General features: G+C 42.4%; 2 gene segments (V, D, J or C); both read left to right on the top strand.

The window, feature by feature from the left end:
* Positions 1-636: 636 nt before the first annotated feature.
* On the top strand, positions 637-1,233 carry LOC101131658 (immunoglobulin heavy variable 2-70D-like). The segment is given in 2 exon segments: positions 637-746; positions 833-1,233. Coding segments are annotated over 2 exon segments (447 nt in total).
* Positions 1,234-9,690: 8,457 nt separating this feature from the next.
* On the top strand, positions 9,691-10,234 carry LOC101146493 (immunoglobulin heavy variable 1-69D-like). The segment is given in 2 exon segments: positions 9,691-9,785; positions 9,872-10,234. Coding segments are annotated over 2 exon segments (363 nt in total).
* The last annotated feature ends 8,008 nt before the right edge of the window (positions 10,235-18,242 follow it).

Genomic DNA, 18,242 nt, shown 5'->3' with positions numbered 1-18,242 from the left:
CAGGAGTCTTCCAATTCCCTTGTCCAAAGCATCTGCTCATTCATGGGCTGAGAAAAGGGAAGTCATGCATGCAGTCTACTCTCTCCACAGAGCTGACGGGGCACAAGGACAACATCGATTATTCATGGAACATGCCTCTAGGAATGCAGCTGTGTGCACACACACTGCTAATCAGACACTTCTTTACATAATTATTTGTAACTGTATTTTCTTATTTATTCTCTCCAATTTTTTACACAAATTCATCACTTTTCCCCATAATCAAAGAGGATTTTGATCAGAATGCTTGTGGGGAGCCCCTTGCCCCCCAGATGCCCAACATCACTACTCTTGAAGGGAGGAGGAACAGCAGCTCTCTTGATTTCTACTCTAATCCTCTAGTACTAAAACCAGAAGGTTGCATGTCTGGTGCGGGAGCATCCAAGAAGATCCCGTCTGTAGAAGCAGGAGCCTCAAGACTTGACTGAGAGCCATGATCCTGAAATGAGATGGATTCCCTGATGGAGAGCACACGTGGACCCCCACACCTGAGGGCTCACTGCTCCTCACCGCAGATGCACTCCCCTACTGAGTCCTGAGACCTCAGTGCACCCCATAGAGTAGGGCTCAGACGAGGGGATGCAAATCTCCACCAGCTCCACCCTCCTCTGGGTTCAAAAGACGAGGACGGGGCCTTGCTCAGTGAATCCTGCTCTCCACCATGGACATGCTTTGTTCCACGCTCCTGCTACTGACTGTCCCGTCCTGTGAGTGCTGTGGTCAGGTAGTACTTCAGAAGCGAAAAATCTATTCTCTCCTTTGTGGGCTTCATCTTCTTATGTCTTCTCCACAGGGGTCTTATCCCAGGTCACCTTGAAGGAGTCTGGTCCTGCGCTGGTGAAACCCACACAGACCCTCACGCTGACCTGCACCTTCTCTGGGTTCTCACTCAGCACTAGTGGAATGAGTGTGGGCTGGATCCGTCAGCCCCTAGGGAAGGCCCTGGAGTGGCTTGCACGCATTGATTGGGATGATGATAAATACTACAGCCCATCTCTGAAGAGCAGGCTCACCATCTCCAAGGACACCTCGAAAAACCAGGTGGTCCTTACAATGACCAACATGGACCCTGTGGACACAGCCACATATTACTGTGCACGGATACCACAGAGACACAGCCCAGGGCGCCTCCTGTACAGGAACCCAGGCTGCTTCTCAGTGGTGCTCCCTCCCCACCTCTGCAGAACAGGATAGTGTGGCTGAGATGCCATTTCCTGCCAGGGCCTGTGTTTCCCATCCCCATCTGACTCAGAGCCTTGTTTTCCTCCCTCTTCTTTGCTAATAAATGGCATGTCCCCTGTTAGTGGTTCATGCAAGCAGAAGCTGTATCCTGTTTGACAAAGATTCAGCATGAAAGGTCCTGCTACCTGAAAAAAAAATAGGCAGCTGAGACTTAATTAACCTAAATAATTTTTTTCACAACAATGGCGTGAATACGCAATTTGCAGAATGACAGAAAACTTTTGCACACTTTGCCTGTGACAGGGAACTAATATGAAGAATTTGCAAGGAACTCAAACAACTCTACAACAACAACAGCAAAAAGAACCAAATAACCCCGTTAAAATGAGCAAAGGACATGAGTAGACATTTTCAAAAGAACACATACAAATGGATAATAAATATATAAACAATGCTCAACATCACTAACCATCAGGGAAATGCAAATTAAAACCACAATAAGATATCATCTTCCACCAGTCACAATGACTGTTACTAAAACCTCAAAAAATATCAGATGTTGCTGAGGATGGGAAATAAAGGCAACTCTTAGACATTGTTGATGAGGATGTAGATGAGTACAACCTCTATGGAAAATGGTATGGAGACTTCCCAGAAAACTAGAAATAGAACTGCCATTTGGTCCAGCAATCCCACTACTGGGTAACTACCCAAAGGAAAATAAACTATTATTTCAAAAAGATACCCACCTTCTATGCTTACCATAAAACTACTCTCAATAGCACATATGTCAAACTGAGTGTCTGCCAACAGATGATTTTATAAAAGAATATAGCATGTATGCACAATTCAATACTAGTCAGCCACAATAAGCAATGAAACTGTGTCTTTTGCAGCAAGATGCATAGAAGTGGGGGACAATATAATTAGTGAACTAACTCACAAACAGAATGTCACATGTCACATGTTGTTACTTGTAAGTGGGAGGTAAACAGTGTGTACACAAGGATTTGTAGAGAGAAATTATACACATTGGAGACTTAGAAGGATGGGCGGGCAGAAGGTGGGAGCATGATGAGACATTACATAACAGGCACAATATAAAATAATTAAGAATTGACCAATGATCTTAAAATTAAAATGTAGAATATGATCAATAAATGAACTTGATATTAGTTGACCTCATTAAATTTAAAAACTTTTTCTACTCAAGTGACTGTAAGAAAATGAATGCCCGGTTACTGATGAGAAACTGTTTGCGAGTCATATAACCACCAATGTAATTATAATAAGAAACTTCAGAACTCAACTGTGAATAAAAAAGAAACAACTGATGGATAAATTAGGCAAGGGTTTGTACAGACATTTCATCAAATAAGAAGTGCAGATGACACTGAAGCATATAAACAGGCTCTCAACAGGATTTTCCATTAGAGAAATTCAAATCAAGCCCACAATGAGACACCACTGTACACTTTTTAAAATGGCTGAAATTAAGAAGAAATACAGATAACATCAGTGCTGCTGAGCATACCAGTTTGCTAGAGGCTAAAACATTGCTAATGGAAATGCAAAATGAAACAGATACTCAGGAAAATAATTTTTAGTTTCCTTTAAAATCAAACATACCCTTAAAACCTGAATATTTGCATCAGAGAAAAACAGTCTTATATTCACGCATAACTTCTATTCAAATATTCAAGATATTGTGTGTGTGTGTGTGTTAGAAAGTAAAAATAACATAAATGTCTCAAAATTTGAATAGGTGAAGAATTAGGAAGCATCTATAAATTGAATACCACCAGCAATAAAAAAATAACAAGTGACCAATACATAAACCATTACAGGTGAACTCCAGACATTGTGTTAAGTGAGAGAAGCCAGTCTCAAAGATCAAAGGGACACAGCTGTAAGCACCACGGTCATCCTCAGGTGTCGGTGGTTTGGGCTGGGCTTTCTCTGCCTCTTTCCTGACCAGACCCAGATGTTGAGCTCCACCACTTGCAGATGGAAAATCCTGTTTTCAACCATGCACTGAGGTTTGAATTGCTTCACAGACTGAACGAAACAAACACGGGCTCCTTTGAACAGTGTCCGGCATTTGTTCCAACCACAAGAGGACGTCCCTCAGCTCTGCCCCTCCTCAGTTCTCTCCTGGAAGCCAGCAGCCCTGCAGTTTAGTCTGCATCTCCCCTGCATCCAGCCCTCTCCTTCCAAGGGCCTGTCACCACACCCTCCACTGTTTCTGAGAGCACAGGCAGGCTTTGCACTTTTCCGCATTCTGTTGTTATTGAAGTTAGGATGTTTAGGACTAAATTAAGGATCATATTTTATGACTGAATTCCAGTGCCCCCTCTCTCCTGGGACAGAGCGCATAACCAAGTTTTTGCAGGTGGAGACGAAGTTGAGCTTTTTTCTTCCTCAGCCTAGGAGCTGAGCGCTGAGTGGAGGGTTGGGCAGGAGCTTCCCACCATCCCAGCACTTTGGTTCTGGTGGGACGGAACCTGTGCCATAGGACAGAGCTAGAAACCATGGACTGAATGTTTCCAGTGGCACTGGACCCAGGGCAGAGCCTCCATCCATGAGTGGGGATCTGTGGAATAAGTGAGTCTCTGGCTCTCAGTAGCTCTCGTCCAGCACTGAGCCTCAGCATCATGTGCTGTGTGCAGGGTCAGAGGGCCAACGTACTGGCCCCTGGGGAAGAGTTTCCTCTGGTGGGAGTTGGTAGAAGGTGTCCTGTCTTCTTGGCTGCATCTGTCCGCAGTGGAGTTTACATCATGCTGAGCTGAGATGTGGAAGGAAGGAAGAGCATCTTAGATCAAATATGATGATTGGCCTTACTGAGTTTTCTAGATGTTCCTGAATAAATGTTTCTTCAGTCGCTGTGTGCTGTTAGAGTCTTTCCAAACCTGTAATTTCCCAAAATAATTTTCACTGGTCTCATGAGGGCATGGATTCATTGAGCCCCTCATGCTGTCAAAGAGAAATAGAACTGTTTTTTTTTCCCTTCATAGCGAACATCCACGGGTTATCAAATAATGGGTTGGCTTTTCTTCCAACACTTTACAGACACCATCAATTTTCTTCTTGATTATAAGATTTTAACCAGAAGAATGCTGTCATCATCTTTTCTGTTCTTTTGGAAGGAATGCCCCCTCTACTCACCTCCACTTGTCTGCATGTATTTCTATTTGTCTTTGGTTTTCAACAATTTTAATAAGATTTACCTAAATGTGTGTGGGGGGAGCATGGGGTGTTATTCTGCTCTTCTGTGTTCTCTGAGATGCATGGATTCACCATTTACTCTGTCTCTATTTTTGTGAAAACAATTAGAAAAAATGTCAGTGTGAGCCCAGAAACAAGCCTCCCTGAAGTGGGCACTGGACCACCTGGGGGCGCTCAGGACCCACTGAGCACAAGAGCCAGCCCCAGGGCAGGTGCAGACGGGGGTTAGGGTCTGGTTTCCTGTCAACCCTGTGGCTTCCTCTCCATAAAACAGTTTCCTTTGTGGCACATCTCTGGATTCCTTATCCTGTTCTTCCTGTGAAGTCTCTGAAGAAGAAACATTTGTCATAACAAGAGAAAAACTTTCTCACATGCACCAAAGGCAGAGTTACCTACAGTCACTTACTCCTGTTTCTCAAAGTCAATAAGGTATCAATGCTTCTGAAGTTAATCAGCTAAATCTATAAAAGGTGCGGTGTTTAACTCAGCATGGCAGCCCAGCTCAATAGAACTCCAAACGCCAGCCAGCAGCAGCCAGGAAAAAGTGCATGCTGGGCCTTGGGGCAGAGGGAGTTACCATCCAGTGCAAGAGAAGAAAGCCCCCGTGGTGGTCATTGTCAGGACTCCAAGCCCACAGTTCCAATTGTAGGTGATGCCAGGCAAAGGAAGAGAGACCCCACCAATGGTTAGTGTGGATGTCGAGTTTGATGTTTCCACACTCACACTCCAGGTGAATATGAAAAGATTTATTAGCTCTATTTTTGAGGTGTCTGCTGAGAGCAGCACAGTCCTCTCAAGAAATTACAGACAGGAATTTCCTCGGTAGAGCAGGAAAGGAGGCTGGCTCAGGGTTTTATAATGATTTGGTGGTGGGGTTGGAGGGCGTTTCTACTCAGGAGAAGGAGCTTGTGTGATTTAAACCTCACACTGACATCACATGAGGGATCTTCCATGATTTCTTACTAGATTTCCCATGTGTGGGGGACAAGGACGAGGGAGAATAAACCTTAATTCATCAGCATCAAGGCACCAAAAATAGGACCTGACAATTTATTCTCCCTAGCAGCTTAAGAAAACGAGTGAAAAAGAGAGATAAGGGTCCACTATGTGTGAAAAGCAAGCAGGTCTAAAGAAAATAACAATGTTATTACCATAAGCACATCATAAAAAGAAAGAGAAGAATGAATGAGACAGGCAGCGGTGCTGAATCAATGTCCTGGGTGGGGCTTTTCATTATCCACAATCATCAGTTTATTCTGAAGGTCTCAGGTCAGCTTCCTGCTTCAAAATATCACAGGCCCTTACAGTATATGTGAAAATGCTCGGTTTGTCCTTCTTCACTAAAGTAGCCTTATAATTAGGTGAACTTCTGAATTTAATCTTCAGTTGCGTTAAATAAAAAATAACACAATCTACAATTTAGGAAAGTGAGAGTTTATTTTTATAAAGGGTTACAGCCATCCCATATGCTGGAAAGCATAGTTTTGGTAAAGACGAGAGAAAGGCACTCCCACGAAGAAGGGGTTGGGCAGAAGCTTTATGCTGAAGGGTTTGGCTAAACAGACATAATCAACAGGTTACAGGAGGGGCTATGGATGTTCATGGAGGTGGTCCTGACACATGCATACTGAACACACATGTCTGTAACGTATGACCCCTGTTCACTTACCAGTGGAGCCTTAGCATTTAAATTCATTACAGTCAGGCCCTATGTGCAAACAGCAGAAGCAGAAACACAAAGGCACTCAGGGTGCAGCTTCTGTAAACGGCCAGAGCGAGGCCATGGTCAGTGGTCTCGGATCAGGAGAAAGTTCCTGATATCACTCTAGTGTTCAATCAAAGCTGGGGTTATGGTTTGCGGAACAGGGGGTCAGTTCATCAGAGGATGGGCTGCAATTGTCTTCATAGTGCTTGTCTCAGTGCCAGTGCTTACTGGGCCACTAGAGAAAAAGGTTTAATTGAGCTTCTTTACAATCAACATTTTGAATTATTTATCAGACATTTCAAATATGTCATGTTGTTTAGATTCTATTGCTGGAGAGTTAAGGTGATATTTGGGGTTTTGTAACTCTGTTTTTTCATACTTCCTGAATTGTTTATCTATTTGCTTTTCATGAGCTAACCTATCGCTTCTTCTTATTTTTGAATTCATTCTGATTTTGATGAATATTTAATTCCCTTTAGAATGTGAATATAATGTACATTGTGTGGGTATTTTGATTTTGGTTCTTGGTTTACTTAGTGGCAAAGACTCTGTAAGAGTTCCTTGTCTATAGATAGCCATTATTTAGTGGCTTTCTGAAATGGTGGTTTTAGTACCAAAGTACTGGACCTGTGAGTAGGCTCACTGCCCGCTGCAGGTCCTAGATAGTGGAGGCCTCAGGAACTGTTTCTCATTTGGAATGCCTTTGTTTCAGCAGATTTTGTGTTGGGTTGTTAAGTTCACCCTCCACATTAGTAGATGTCCTTACAGATTAGAGCTGACCCTGGTAGAAGCAGTTGAGTACATGCTTGATATCTGTTCACAGGGAGAAGCTCTCTGTTGCCTCAGGCGATGGACTGGTCTATGAAGTGCACAGTGACCTGAGTTCCCTGCTCAGCCCCTGAGAGGTGTACCAAGCTGGACACACATGAGCCACCGAGCCTGGCAAGCAAAAGCGCCAGCCTTGATGGAAATGGCGAGCTGAGGGGCATCTACTCAGTGTGGTTTATTTTGTTATTAAGAGCTTTAGTGTGGTGGCTTTTTCAAATTCCCGTTGTAGTAGTAATATACTGGGCATGTGAGCAGGCCCGTGGTCTTTTGCGGGGCTGGAATCACAGAAGTAATGAGAAGCTAATCTGAATTTCAACTGCTGTACACTGGTGGTATTGACTCTTTATTAGGTCATGCAGTTTGAACGTCAGGCCAGTAGGTGGTGCTCGCAGGTAAGAGCCGGCTATGGTGGCAGCAGAAGGGTTTATGCTTTACCAGTGATTAAAGTGGGAAACTTGTCGTGTTCCAGATCTTAGAGAAAAGACTTTTAGTTATTTCTCATTCAACCTGATACTACCTGAAAGTCTCTCGAATGTAACTTTTATTTTGTCGAGATGGGTTCTTTCTATACACATTTTTTATGGTTTTTTTATGAAAGGATGTTGTTTCATCAAATGCGTTTTCAGCATCAATTGAAAAAAACTATATGTTGATTAAAGATCAAAATGTATAACCTAACACTGTAAAACCTCTGGATAATAACCTAGGAAACAGAATTTAGGAGGTAAGAACTGACAAAGTTTTATAATGAAAATGCTAGAAGTAGTTGCAACAAAATTGAAAATTGACAAATGGGACCTAAGTAAATTAAAGAGCTTCTGTACAGCAAAAGATACTATCAACAGAGAAAACAGGCAACCTACAGAATGGGAAATAAAATATTTGCAGCCTATACATCTGACAAAGGTCTGAAACTTAGTATATACATGGAAATTTAACAAACATTCAAGAAATAAAAAGTGACCAAGGAACATGAAAAGACACTTCAAAAAAGACCTACATGTGGCCAACAAGCATAGGAAAAAATGCTGAATATCACTATCATTAGAGAAATACATATCAAAACCTCAATGAGGTACCGTCTCACATCAGTCAGGATGGCTAATCTTAAAAAAAAAATAACAGATTTTTAAGGTTACAGAAAAAAGGGGAAATTTATACACTTCTGGCAGGAATATAAATGAGTTCAACCATTGTGGAAAGCAGTGTGGTGATCCCTCCAATAACCTAAAACAGAAGTTTCATTTGACCCAACAATCCTACAACTGGACATATACCTAAAGGAATACAAACATGTAGGTTCACTGCAGCACTATTCACAATAGCATAGACATGGAATTTACCTAAATCCCCATCACTGGCAGAATGATAGAGAAAAATGTGGTACATACAACCATGGAATACTATGCAGCTAAGGAAAGAATGAAATTATGTCGTTTGTAGGAACATGATGGAACTGGCAGTCAATACTCTTAGAAAACTAATTCAGGAACAGAAAAGCACATACTATATGGTCTCCCTTATTTGTTGGAGATAAATAAAGACAAGTATTCTTCCAGGGCCTGAGTCTTCCTTATTCAACAAGTCATTCTAAATTAAGTGTTCAACAAGTTGCTGATACTCATTTAAATATTCTATTTCATCTGGGCCACTTATATCACTCAAAAAGCAATGAGAACTATATTTCTAAGGGGGGTTCTAGGATAATAAATATCTGAATAGTGGGAATATGAAGGATATGGATGGTTTTTTTTTAATTCAATGGGCACATAACTGTGGGAGACACTATATTCCTATGAAGAAGGTATTCAGACTTCAGAGATAAGTAAACTTTCCTGCGTTGTGCTTGTGACTTGGAAGCGGTGGATTGAAGAGTGTGATAGGTGCCCAGACCAAGCGGAACAGAAATCAACATGTAAAGATGATGATCTATGGATATGATCTAAAACCATGTAAATACTTCAAATAATTCTATTTAATGCAGTTTGAAATAAAACACAAACTTATTCAAAATACAAATTACTTGGTAATTATTTTGGGAGCTATGAGTTCATCAAGAAACTCAAATTCCTATTTCTATTTCAACCCCTGATTCCTACTGTCAATGGGAGGGAAGTCTCAGAACCAATCACACATCAGACGGCAAATCTGTCAACCAAGAGTCTTTCCCTTGAAGGGCCTGGGAGGTCAGGACCCTCAGGAAAGTGCTGGGGACTCTGTCTTGGGAGTGTCCAGCAGATCTCAGAACTCTCCATGGGTCCTGCTGGACACTCATGTAGGGTAACGAGTGGCCACCTTTTCAGTGTTACCAGTGAGCTCTGAGTGTTCCTAATGGGACCAGGATGGGTCAAGGTGCCTGCTCAATGTCAGAGACAGCAATGGTCCCACAAACAACCCAGGTAATCTCTAGGCCAATAAAATGTGGGTTCACAGTCAGGAGCACATCCTGGGGTTGGGGTTTGTTCTTCAGCGGGAAGAGTGCTGTGCACAGAAAGCTTAGAAATGGGGCAGGGGATGCGTTTCCTCAGGCAGGATTTAGGGCTTGGTCTCTCAGCATCCCACACTTGTACAGCTGATGTGGCATCTGTGTTTTCTTTCTCATCCTAGATCAGGCTTTGAGCTGTGAAATACCCTGCCTCATGCATATGCAAATAACCTGAGGTCTTCTGAGATAAATATAAATATATTGGTGCCCTGAGAGCATCACATAACAACCAGATTCCTCCCCTAAAGAAGCCCCTGGGAGCACAGCTCATCACCATGGACTGGACCTGGAGGTTCCTCTTTGTGGTGGCAGCAGCTACAGGTAAGGGGCTTCCTAGTCCTAAGGCTGAGGAAGGGATCCTGGTTTAGTTAAAGAGGATTTTATTCACTCCTGTGTCCTCTCCACAGGTGTCCAGTCCCAGGTCCAGCTGGTGCAGTCCGGGGCTGAGGTGAAGAAGCCTGGGTCCTCAGTGAAGGTCTCCTGCAAGCTTTCTGGAGGCACCTTCAGCAGCTATGCTATCAGCTGGGTGCGACAGGCCCCTGGACAAGGGCTTGAGTGGATGGGAGGGTTCATCCCTATCCTTGGTACAGCAAACTACGCACAGAAGTTCCAGGGCAGAGTCACGATTACCGCGGACGAATCCACGAGCACAGCCTACATGGAGCTGAGCAGCCTGAGATCTGAGGACACGGCCGTGTATTACTGTGCGACAGACACAGTGTGAAAACCCACATCCTGAGAGTGTCAGAAACCCTGAGGGAGAAGGCAGCTGTGCTGAGCTGAGGAGATGACAGGGGTTATTAGGTTTAAGGCTGTTTACAAAATGGGTTATATATTTGAGAAAAAAAAGAACAGTAGAAACCAGTACATACTCTAATTTTAAGATAAATATTCCATTCAAGAGTCGTAATATAAGCCAAATTCACAGAGTGGAAAAGGCCACACTCAATAAAGTTGATACAAACATTCCATGAAGGTGCTACTGTGAACAAGTTTTCAAATTGGATGAATACATGATTTGGAGCAAGCTTATTTGATCATGTGGTGAGACTAAGAATGATTCTTAAAAAGTGGCAAAAGTTTCCTTCAAATGTTTCTGTCACTCCTTATCATAAAGTTTATTTTACAGCAGTTTTAGGATTTCAGTGAAATTGCACAGGAGGCGTGAGAATTCCCATGACTCCCTGCCCTACACAGGCACAGCCTCCTCCGCTACGACCATCCTGCACCGCAGTCACAAATCAGTTACAATGGAGGAATCTCCAAGGACACTTGGTTCTTTCTTTTTCTGGTGATCTCCTAATATAACAAGCCTAAAGTATCTCAAGATTCCACGGTTTTTTCAGTGTTTTCTAGAACTGATATTAGTCAGAGGGAAAGTGGGTAAGGCTATTACTATTTGAACTCTTTCTTCCAAAATCCACAAAACATATATTAATTTAGAGCTTATCTTACTTCTGGTTTACAATGCTCCTTCCCAGAGATTAAGATTTTTTTAACCTTTTAGAGGCCAGTTCATGTCTCTAAAAGACCAGAAAGTTCTGGGGAATCCCATAATGAACATCCTTTCATGAGAATTGGAGACCCTGGCAATGAGAGACTCCATGTACAATGCCCTAGAGTTGGATTAGATGCTCTGTAAGCTCTTGGGTGGTGAGTCTGAGTAAGGGGGTTTGTGCAGCAAAACGCAAACACATGCATGGGACCCAGGTAGGAACAAAAGCTTCCCTGTACAAAGGGAGTGTGCACCTGAAGCAGCCCTCACAGAGGTGGGCACTGCTCACCCTTGATGAGTGCACATTAGCCAGAGGCATGATCGTGATTGATCTTGCAGACAAAAAGCACCACTGAGGTCATAGGTTATGAAAATGTTTGTCATCCTCCAGCTGAGCAAGTCGATCTGCTTGTTTGTGGGTGTCAACTCCATGGAGGGTGCACTTTGGGAGATGACAAGATGCACACAAACCTCCTCTCAGTAATTATCCACGACCACACACTCAAAACAACCCTGTGCTCCAGAAAGGGATACATGCCTGCCGAAATAAACAGAGCTTAAGGGTTTTATTACCTGGTAAATATACTGCCCAAAACCACACTTTTCAGGAAGATTAGCTCAGAAATGTTCACCAACTGAATGAAGGGCAGTGGCGGGTGAGGTGATGGGACAGCCTCAGGGCTGTACTTGAGGAGGGCTCCCTCCCCCATGCAGGCTTTTCTCCAGGAGCTTCACCAGGAACTCAAGGGGGATCAGGGAGAATTCCGAGAATACCTTACTGTGGAGCTGCCTAGAGAGGAAGAATAAATGATGAAAAATAAAACTCTGAGTAACGTATGGGCATTTGTTCATGAAAACTGTTTTTCTGAAAGCTTGTGAAGGTCTTGAAATGCCCCTGAGTAGCTGAGGGCAAATATTTAAACCCTCCTTCCACAGGGAGTTCAAGCAGGCTGGATGTGTCCTGCTATGGATGATCTTCCCCAGCCCCTTCCTCTTCCTAGCTCATCCCTGGCTCTCTGTGTAAAAAGTTCTCATCAGTGGAATGTGATTGATGAAGTGAGGTCTTCAATTTCCTCATCTTCTATGTGGTCATGTTATTTTTTTTCATCTGAGGGTTAAAACCTCACCTGCATGCAGCACATGACCGGCTAAAATCTCTTGTGGACAAAACGGTAACAAAGGCACCCACCAGGGTTGAGCACCCGTGTTGCTGACAGCGACCACCAGGGGTCAACGTCCTCTTCACAATCCTGTGTCAGAGCATCACTTCAGTGATTTCACTAGCAACTTCCCAGGAGAATCAGCTTAAAAAATACTTGTCCCATTTTCCATGCAGATATAACCCATCCCTTTTCCTGAAGAAACAGAGCTGAATACTAAATACACTGAATGTTGTTTTTGCTGGTTTTGTAAGTTTGTGACTTTATCACTTTCTAATTTCTGAGTTAGGGGGACCACTCTACATATTTCTCTCATGGGTGTGAACAGCCTTCTGGATGTCAAATATAACTGACTTTGTTCGTGTAAATGTCAACACAAGCTCTTCATGGTTTCGGTGCTCACTGACTACTCTAAACTTACACATGTGTTTCTTTATTAGCTTTGTTTTCTGGTATCTCTACTTGGCTTATTCATCATGTCCATTTTGTGTTATTTGTACAGGTAATGATTGTTATTTTTAAAATTTACTGTTGCTTACTTTAATTAAATAAGCAGGCAATAGCTTAGAATAGAAAACAAGGTAAAGTAAAAGTACATGCAGTAATATTTAATATAAGCAAGCAGGCAGCTGAAAGCAAGGGAAATCTACTCTGCTGTGTAAAAGGGTATGGAGACCTCATAGTATGATGATCTTCTGCAGTTTAATCCATACTGCTACATAAGTGACAGCGTCCACTCTGTTTATATCAGAGCTTTCCCTAATATGTATAATGAAGACTGAGCCCAGGTACCTCCAACCAGACTGACCAGCACCTTTTACCAAGTGCCTGAACTGACAGCGATAGAGATCACGTTTGTCTAAAAAAAAACTCACACTGTAAGGATACCCACCAGTCATATGGAGACAATTTGAAAAAATTAAAGCCCAAGTCTGATAGGTAGTAATTTATACTTAGAAGAATTAACTTTTATCTCCACATTTTTTTAATCATAGAGAAACTACTAGAGTCACTGTCCAAGTTACTGAATATCTTATTCCCTAGAATGAGACACTGCACAATGTGTTCTGACACGACGGAACGTAGCTGTAGTTAAGGGACAGGAGATGTGATCACGGGAACATGAGTCTGCGATCCAGCAGTTATTGCTCCTTCACATTTGCCCAGAAACAAAGACCCCAGCAGAACAATGGAAGCATTGACCTAGGTCTCCACAGTCTGATGTGAGATAAACAGCAGGTAGTTTATGCATCTGTTTTATAGCAGGAAATTTAATCTCTAAAGAAGGGCCATTTTGAGGATAATACTATTCTCCAGGAAGCTTAAATGCCACCAAACAGAGAGCACTGCAGAGCCCCCTGGCCAGGAGCTACAACACCTGGGTCTAGAAACCACTGGACAGAAATATGAGTTTCTCTTACCACATGTATGATGGAAATTTGAAAAATGTTTCCTTCCTTACCCATAATCATAGGCTGTGATGGACTGGAGGTCCCAGTACATAAAAAAACTGTGTCTGCATTGGATACAGAATTAGTCTCATAAAATAATTGTGCTACGGTGGTGCCCACACTGTTGGACCAGCTGACCGAGAAAGTGTTGTAATCAGTAGAGGCTGCAGTGTCTACTGATTCCTACCATATTTGGGGCTACATTCGCATCTTCCAAGGGAAAGAGAGATAAGAAAATCTCTCTAGGCCGGGCGCGGTGGCTCACGCCTGTAATCCCAGCACTTTGGGGGGCCAAGGTGGGCGGATCACGAGGTCAGGAGATCGGGACCATCCTGGCTAACATGGTGAAACCTCCATCTCTCCTAAAAATACAAAAAATTAGCTGGGCATGGTGGTGGGCGCCTGTAGTCCCAGCTACTCGGGAGGCTGAGGCAGGAGAATGGCATGAACCTGGGAGGCGTAGCTTGCAGTGAGCCGAGATTGTGCCACTTCACTCCAGCCTGGGGGACAGAGCGAGACTCCATAAAAAAAGAAAGAAAGGAAGAAAGGAAGAAAGAAAGAAAGAAAGAAAGAAAGATAGAGAGAGAGAGAGAGAAAGAGAAAGAAAGAAAGAGAGAGAGAGAGAAAGAGAAAGAAAGAAGAAAGAAAGAAGGAAGGAAGGAAGGAAGGAAGGAAGGAAGGAAGGAAGGAAAGAAGGAAAGAAAGAGAAAGAAAGAAAGAAGGAAGGAAGAAGGAAGGAAGGAAGAAGAAAGGAAGGAAGGAAAGAAAGAAAGAAGGAAGGAAGGAAGAAGGAAGGAAGGAAAGAAAGAAAGAAAGAAAGAAAGAAAGAAAGAAAGAGAGAGAAAGAAAATCTGGCCTAGATAGAGTCTACATAATTATTTTCATTTCTTCAAATGAAGTAAAAAAAAATCGCATCAACTAAAATGGGGACGATGATGAAGTGATCAAGGACAACAGCCATGCAGTGTTTCAGGTGTGTTTTAACCCAAAGTCACACAACATGTGAGAACCTGAACTCTGGAGTCCGGGGCATCTCTGGGGAGAATGTGGAAGGTGGGCGGGGGGAAACAGTGATTCATGTCTAGGGGAATTTCAGGGCTGCCTGCTCTAGGGGAAAGCAAAGCCTGAGCCTCTCCCACAGTGTGCTCTGTTAAAATTGTTGGCTGACTTATTGTATTCTTCGACACAAATATTTTTGTTTAGTCCTCTCTTAAATTTTTTTATCTCTATTAAAATTCTCACTTTGTTCTTGCATGCTGCCACTAGCTTACTAAACATGTTTCTAATATTTACTTCAAATTTTCTGCCAGGACATCAATATGTTTTATATTCATTGGTGCCAGATTCTGGACCTCTATGTTGTCTGTCTGTTTGGACCATGTTCCCGTGTTTCTTCATTTTCCTTGACGGTCTTTCTTGCTATCTGTTCATCATAACAAACAGCTCTTTGCTCATCATAATAAAGAGCCACACTCTTCAAAGACTAGGGTCATAGAGACAACCCTCACCAATCACCCCAGTCAATGACTGTGGATCTCTCAAAAATTCATAATAACTTCATAATATTCAAACTGCTGTCTCTGTTCTTAGTGGCCCCCAGGTTTAGAGAATGTTGGGTTGTGCCAGGACTCCCAAGTAGGAGAGGTAGAAACTATTTACTCAAGCAGCCTCTTGAAAAGGTGTACCATTAGACACAGTTTTATTATTGAGGTATGATTCATCAAAATAATGTTAGTTCAAGTTTCTTTCAACCAGTCATCTAACATTGAAATGTTATAATTTCTTACTTGGATCTCTCTGGAGTTTATCTTTGGGATATTTAGGTAAAATTACAAACTAGTATAAAGCTGCCTACTTGGCAAAATTATCTGCTGCAGAATTTTCATCTTCCATGTAACTCTTTTTGCACCTAAATCTAAGTTTTTATTAGTCATGTATCCAGAATATAGAAATATGTCTTAAAGTTCCTTCTTTTTTTTTTTAAGGTTATGGGGTTTCCAGAAGAGGTGAGAACATTCCTTATTTATAAAATACCTGATTCCACATTGCTGGATAGTTTCTTCTTTAATTTGTCTCCTCCTCTCACATTATACTATATTAAGCAAGGAGAAATCAAAACACACCATCCACACTTTGCTTAGAAATCCCCAAAGCTAAATTTTAAGTATCACTTACTAATTCTAATTTTACCCATTGTAACTTAATTAACATAAAATCTATAACAAGGTTACACATACTTTCCAGTATCCAGTACCATGTTTGTGACAGAAAAAAAGCAGGTGTCTTCTCTGCAATGTGGTCACCTGAGGTCTGAGATGAGGGGTCACACAGGTATTTTATAATATTTAAGGGTTTGGACAACAGTAGTGATAACAATTCTGAACAACACTGGCTCCTAATTGAAAGGTTATAGGTAAATTTAATGCTGCAATTTTATATTAACACCTTGTTCGAATGAAGCTCAGAGGAAGATGCCACAACCCAGGTCACACAGTGAGGAGGAATGGAGCTGTGCTCTGCTCTCCACACCACCTACAAATCCCAGGCCCCAGCCCAGGTTCCACTGATGCACGGCACCTAGAGCACAGTTCCCAGGGGATGATCTCAGGGCACCTGCTTCCTCGGGCAGGGCGCTACCTTCTCTCAGTTGTGCACTTGCTCCTTCTGCAGGCTCTGTAGTGAGCACTTGTATTGCCGTGATTTATACATGTTCTCTCCCCTAATATGGAAAAAATATTTATTAAATTTTCAACTCATTTTCTCTGATGCACATTGCATTAGCAGAAAGGAATAAATCACATTTCCTATCCTCCCATAAAGCCAAAGATTCCTGAAGACAGACTGATGTGATGTACTCATAGGTGGATCTCTGCCCCTCAGGGGTGGCCTTGGTCTTCAAGTTTCAGTAATTCTAGGAAGCGAAGGACACCTACATCTCCTGCTCCCTGCTCTGTAGCTCACCTGAGAACAGCTTTCTCATTGGAATGTCTTGTGTTTAAGGAATAAGAGTCCATGTTTCAGGTTCGGGAGCCCAGGTGCACCTACTGGATGCAGCCCAGGATTGGAGACACTTTCCAGAGGACAACATCACCTGAGACATGACCAGTCCCACTGTTTCACTTTCACAATTTCCACTTCCTCAGAAGAAAATTAAAATTGCTGAGACTTGTTCATAAGTGTTCTGCCATGTCCTTACTCTGTTTTCTTGCCTGTTCATTTATGTCATACCAGGTGCCTGTTATATGTAATAAGATCAAAATTCTGCCTCCAGTAACACATCAATGGAGACCTTTGATTGTACTTTTGGTTTATGCACTGACACATAGATTATGATGTTCATCACATTCATTTTTATGTCAAAGGAAATTTGCATAATCTGAATGCCAATACTTTTTGGAATCTACTAAGTAACTGAAATTGAAAAAAAATACCCACTCAAGAACCTGGATAGACAGCTATGTCCAGAATGGCAGTTGACACTTGTTTAACTGGAAGAGAATCTACAGAAGCCACAAGTTGTTGAGGGCACTTACGTGATAGGAACTATAGTTGTCTTAAAGACAGATGTGGACTCAGTAAATGTGACTGTTCCAGAGGGTCTTATATTTCTATGTTTTATGGACTTTCTCACCAGAAACCTCCAGATTCGAAAAAATACTATCCAAATACATTTCCTGTTTGTCAGATCGGAGAAGATTAATTACTGAAAAATAGTACAGGAGACTTTTTCAAAAGCTTCTACATGGAAGGACTTTTCGAGAACCTTGCCCTATGTAAAGGAAGACAAATCTCCCGTTCCAGATTTCTCTCCCATTCTTCCATTATTATACAAATGAGCAAAGTTAGCCAATAGGGGTAAGATGTAAGTAAATAGTCCAGGGACACTGAAACCACAAAAGGGAGTAATGGCCAAAGTAGCTTTTCCCCTGGAGCTTCCTGGTCAAAGTCACAGCCCAGAAGAGGAAGCCGATCACGTCTCTAGGTTTCCATTGTGAAAACAGGCAGTGCTTGCCTGCACTGCACAATCCATTCTAACCAGTGTGATAGCTCTGGATTAAAGATGGAAGTGTGGCAATGCACAGACTCTATGTGAGAAGAACACTGGAAAACTAAAGGACAAAGGCAGAGAGTAGGACAAGGACAGCAGAGCAATCTGAAGCCTCTGACATCACCATTTTTAAGATCAAGGTCTTGGAAATTCCCTCATTGACCTTTAGATCTCTAGGAGAAAAAAGTCAGATACCTCAGCCTAGTGTCAGTGTAGGAGGAATTTTCTATAGGCTGGGCATTAGGAAGAAGGGAAAATTCTTCCTTATTAGGAAGTTATTGTTATAGTGTTACAGTGTTATTGGAATAGTGGATATGGAGTGGGCTTTCATCTCGATCAATCTGCACCTGCTGGTATTTTCCAATGCTACATTCACCTGCAAGAGCCCAATGAAGAAAGGAGGCACTCCCAAATCTTTTGCAATTTTTTGTATTCACTGTGGGTCCACTACTTAAGTGCATCTGGAGCTTCAGAGAAGGGGCTCTGTCCTGCGTCATAGAACCCTTGCTTTGAGTCTCACGGCAGAGTTCAATCGGTTTAGTAAGGTTGGTCAATTATTTCAAGAGATGGTGTCACCAGCATATGGTGTCACTGAGGGAGTATTCTACACTAGCACACAGCCAT

This window comes from Gorilla gorilla, chromosome 15 (genome assembly GCF_029281585.2).
Source record: "Gorilla gorilla gorilla isolate KB3781 chromosome 15, NHGRI_mGorGor1-v2.1_pri, whole genome shotgun sequence".
Taxonomy (NCBI): domain Eukaryota; kingdom Metazoa; phylum Chordata; class Mammalia; order Primates; family Hominidae; genus Gorilla; species Gorilla gorilla.
The sequence above is the reverse complement of the archived record's forward strand: the minus strand, read 5'-3'. Positions and strand labels throughout refer to the sequence as shown.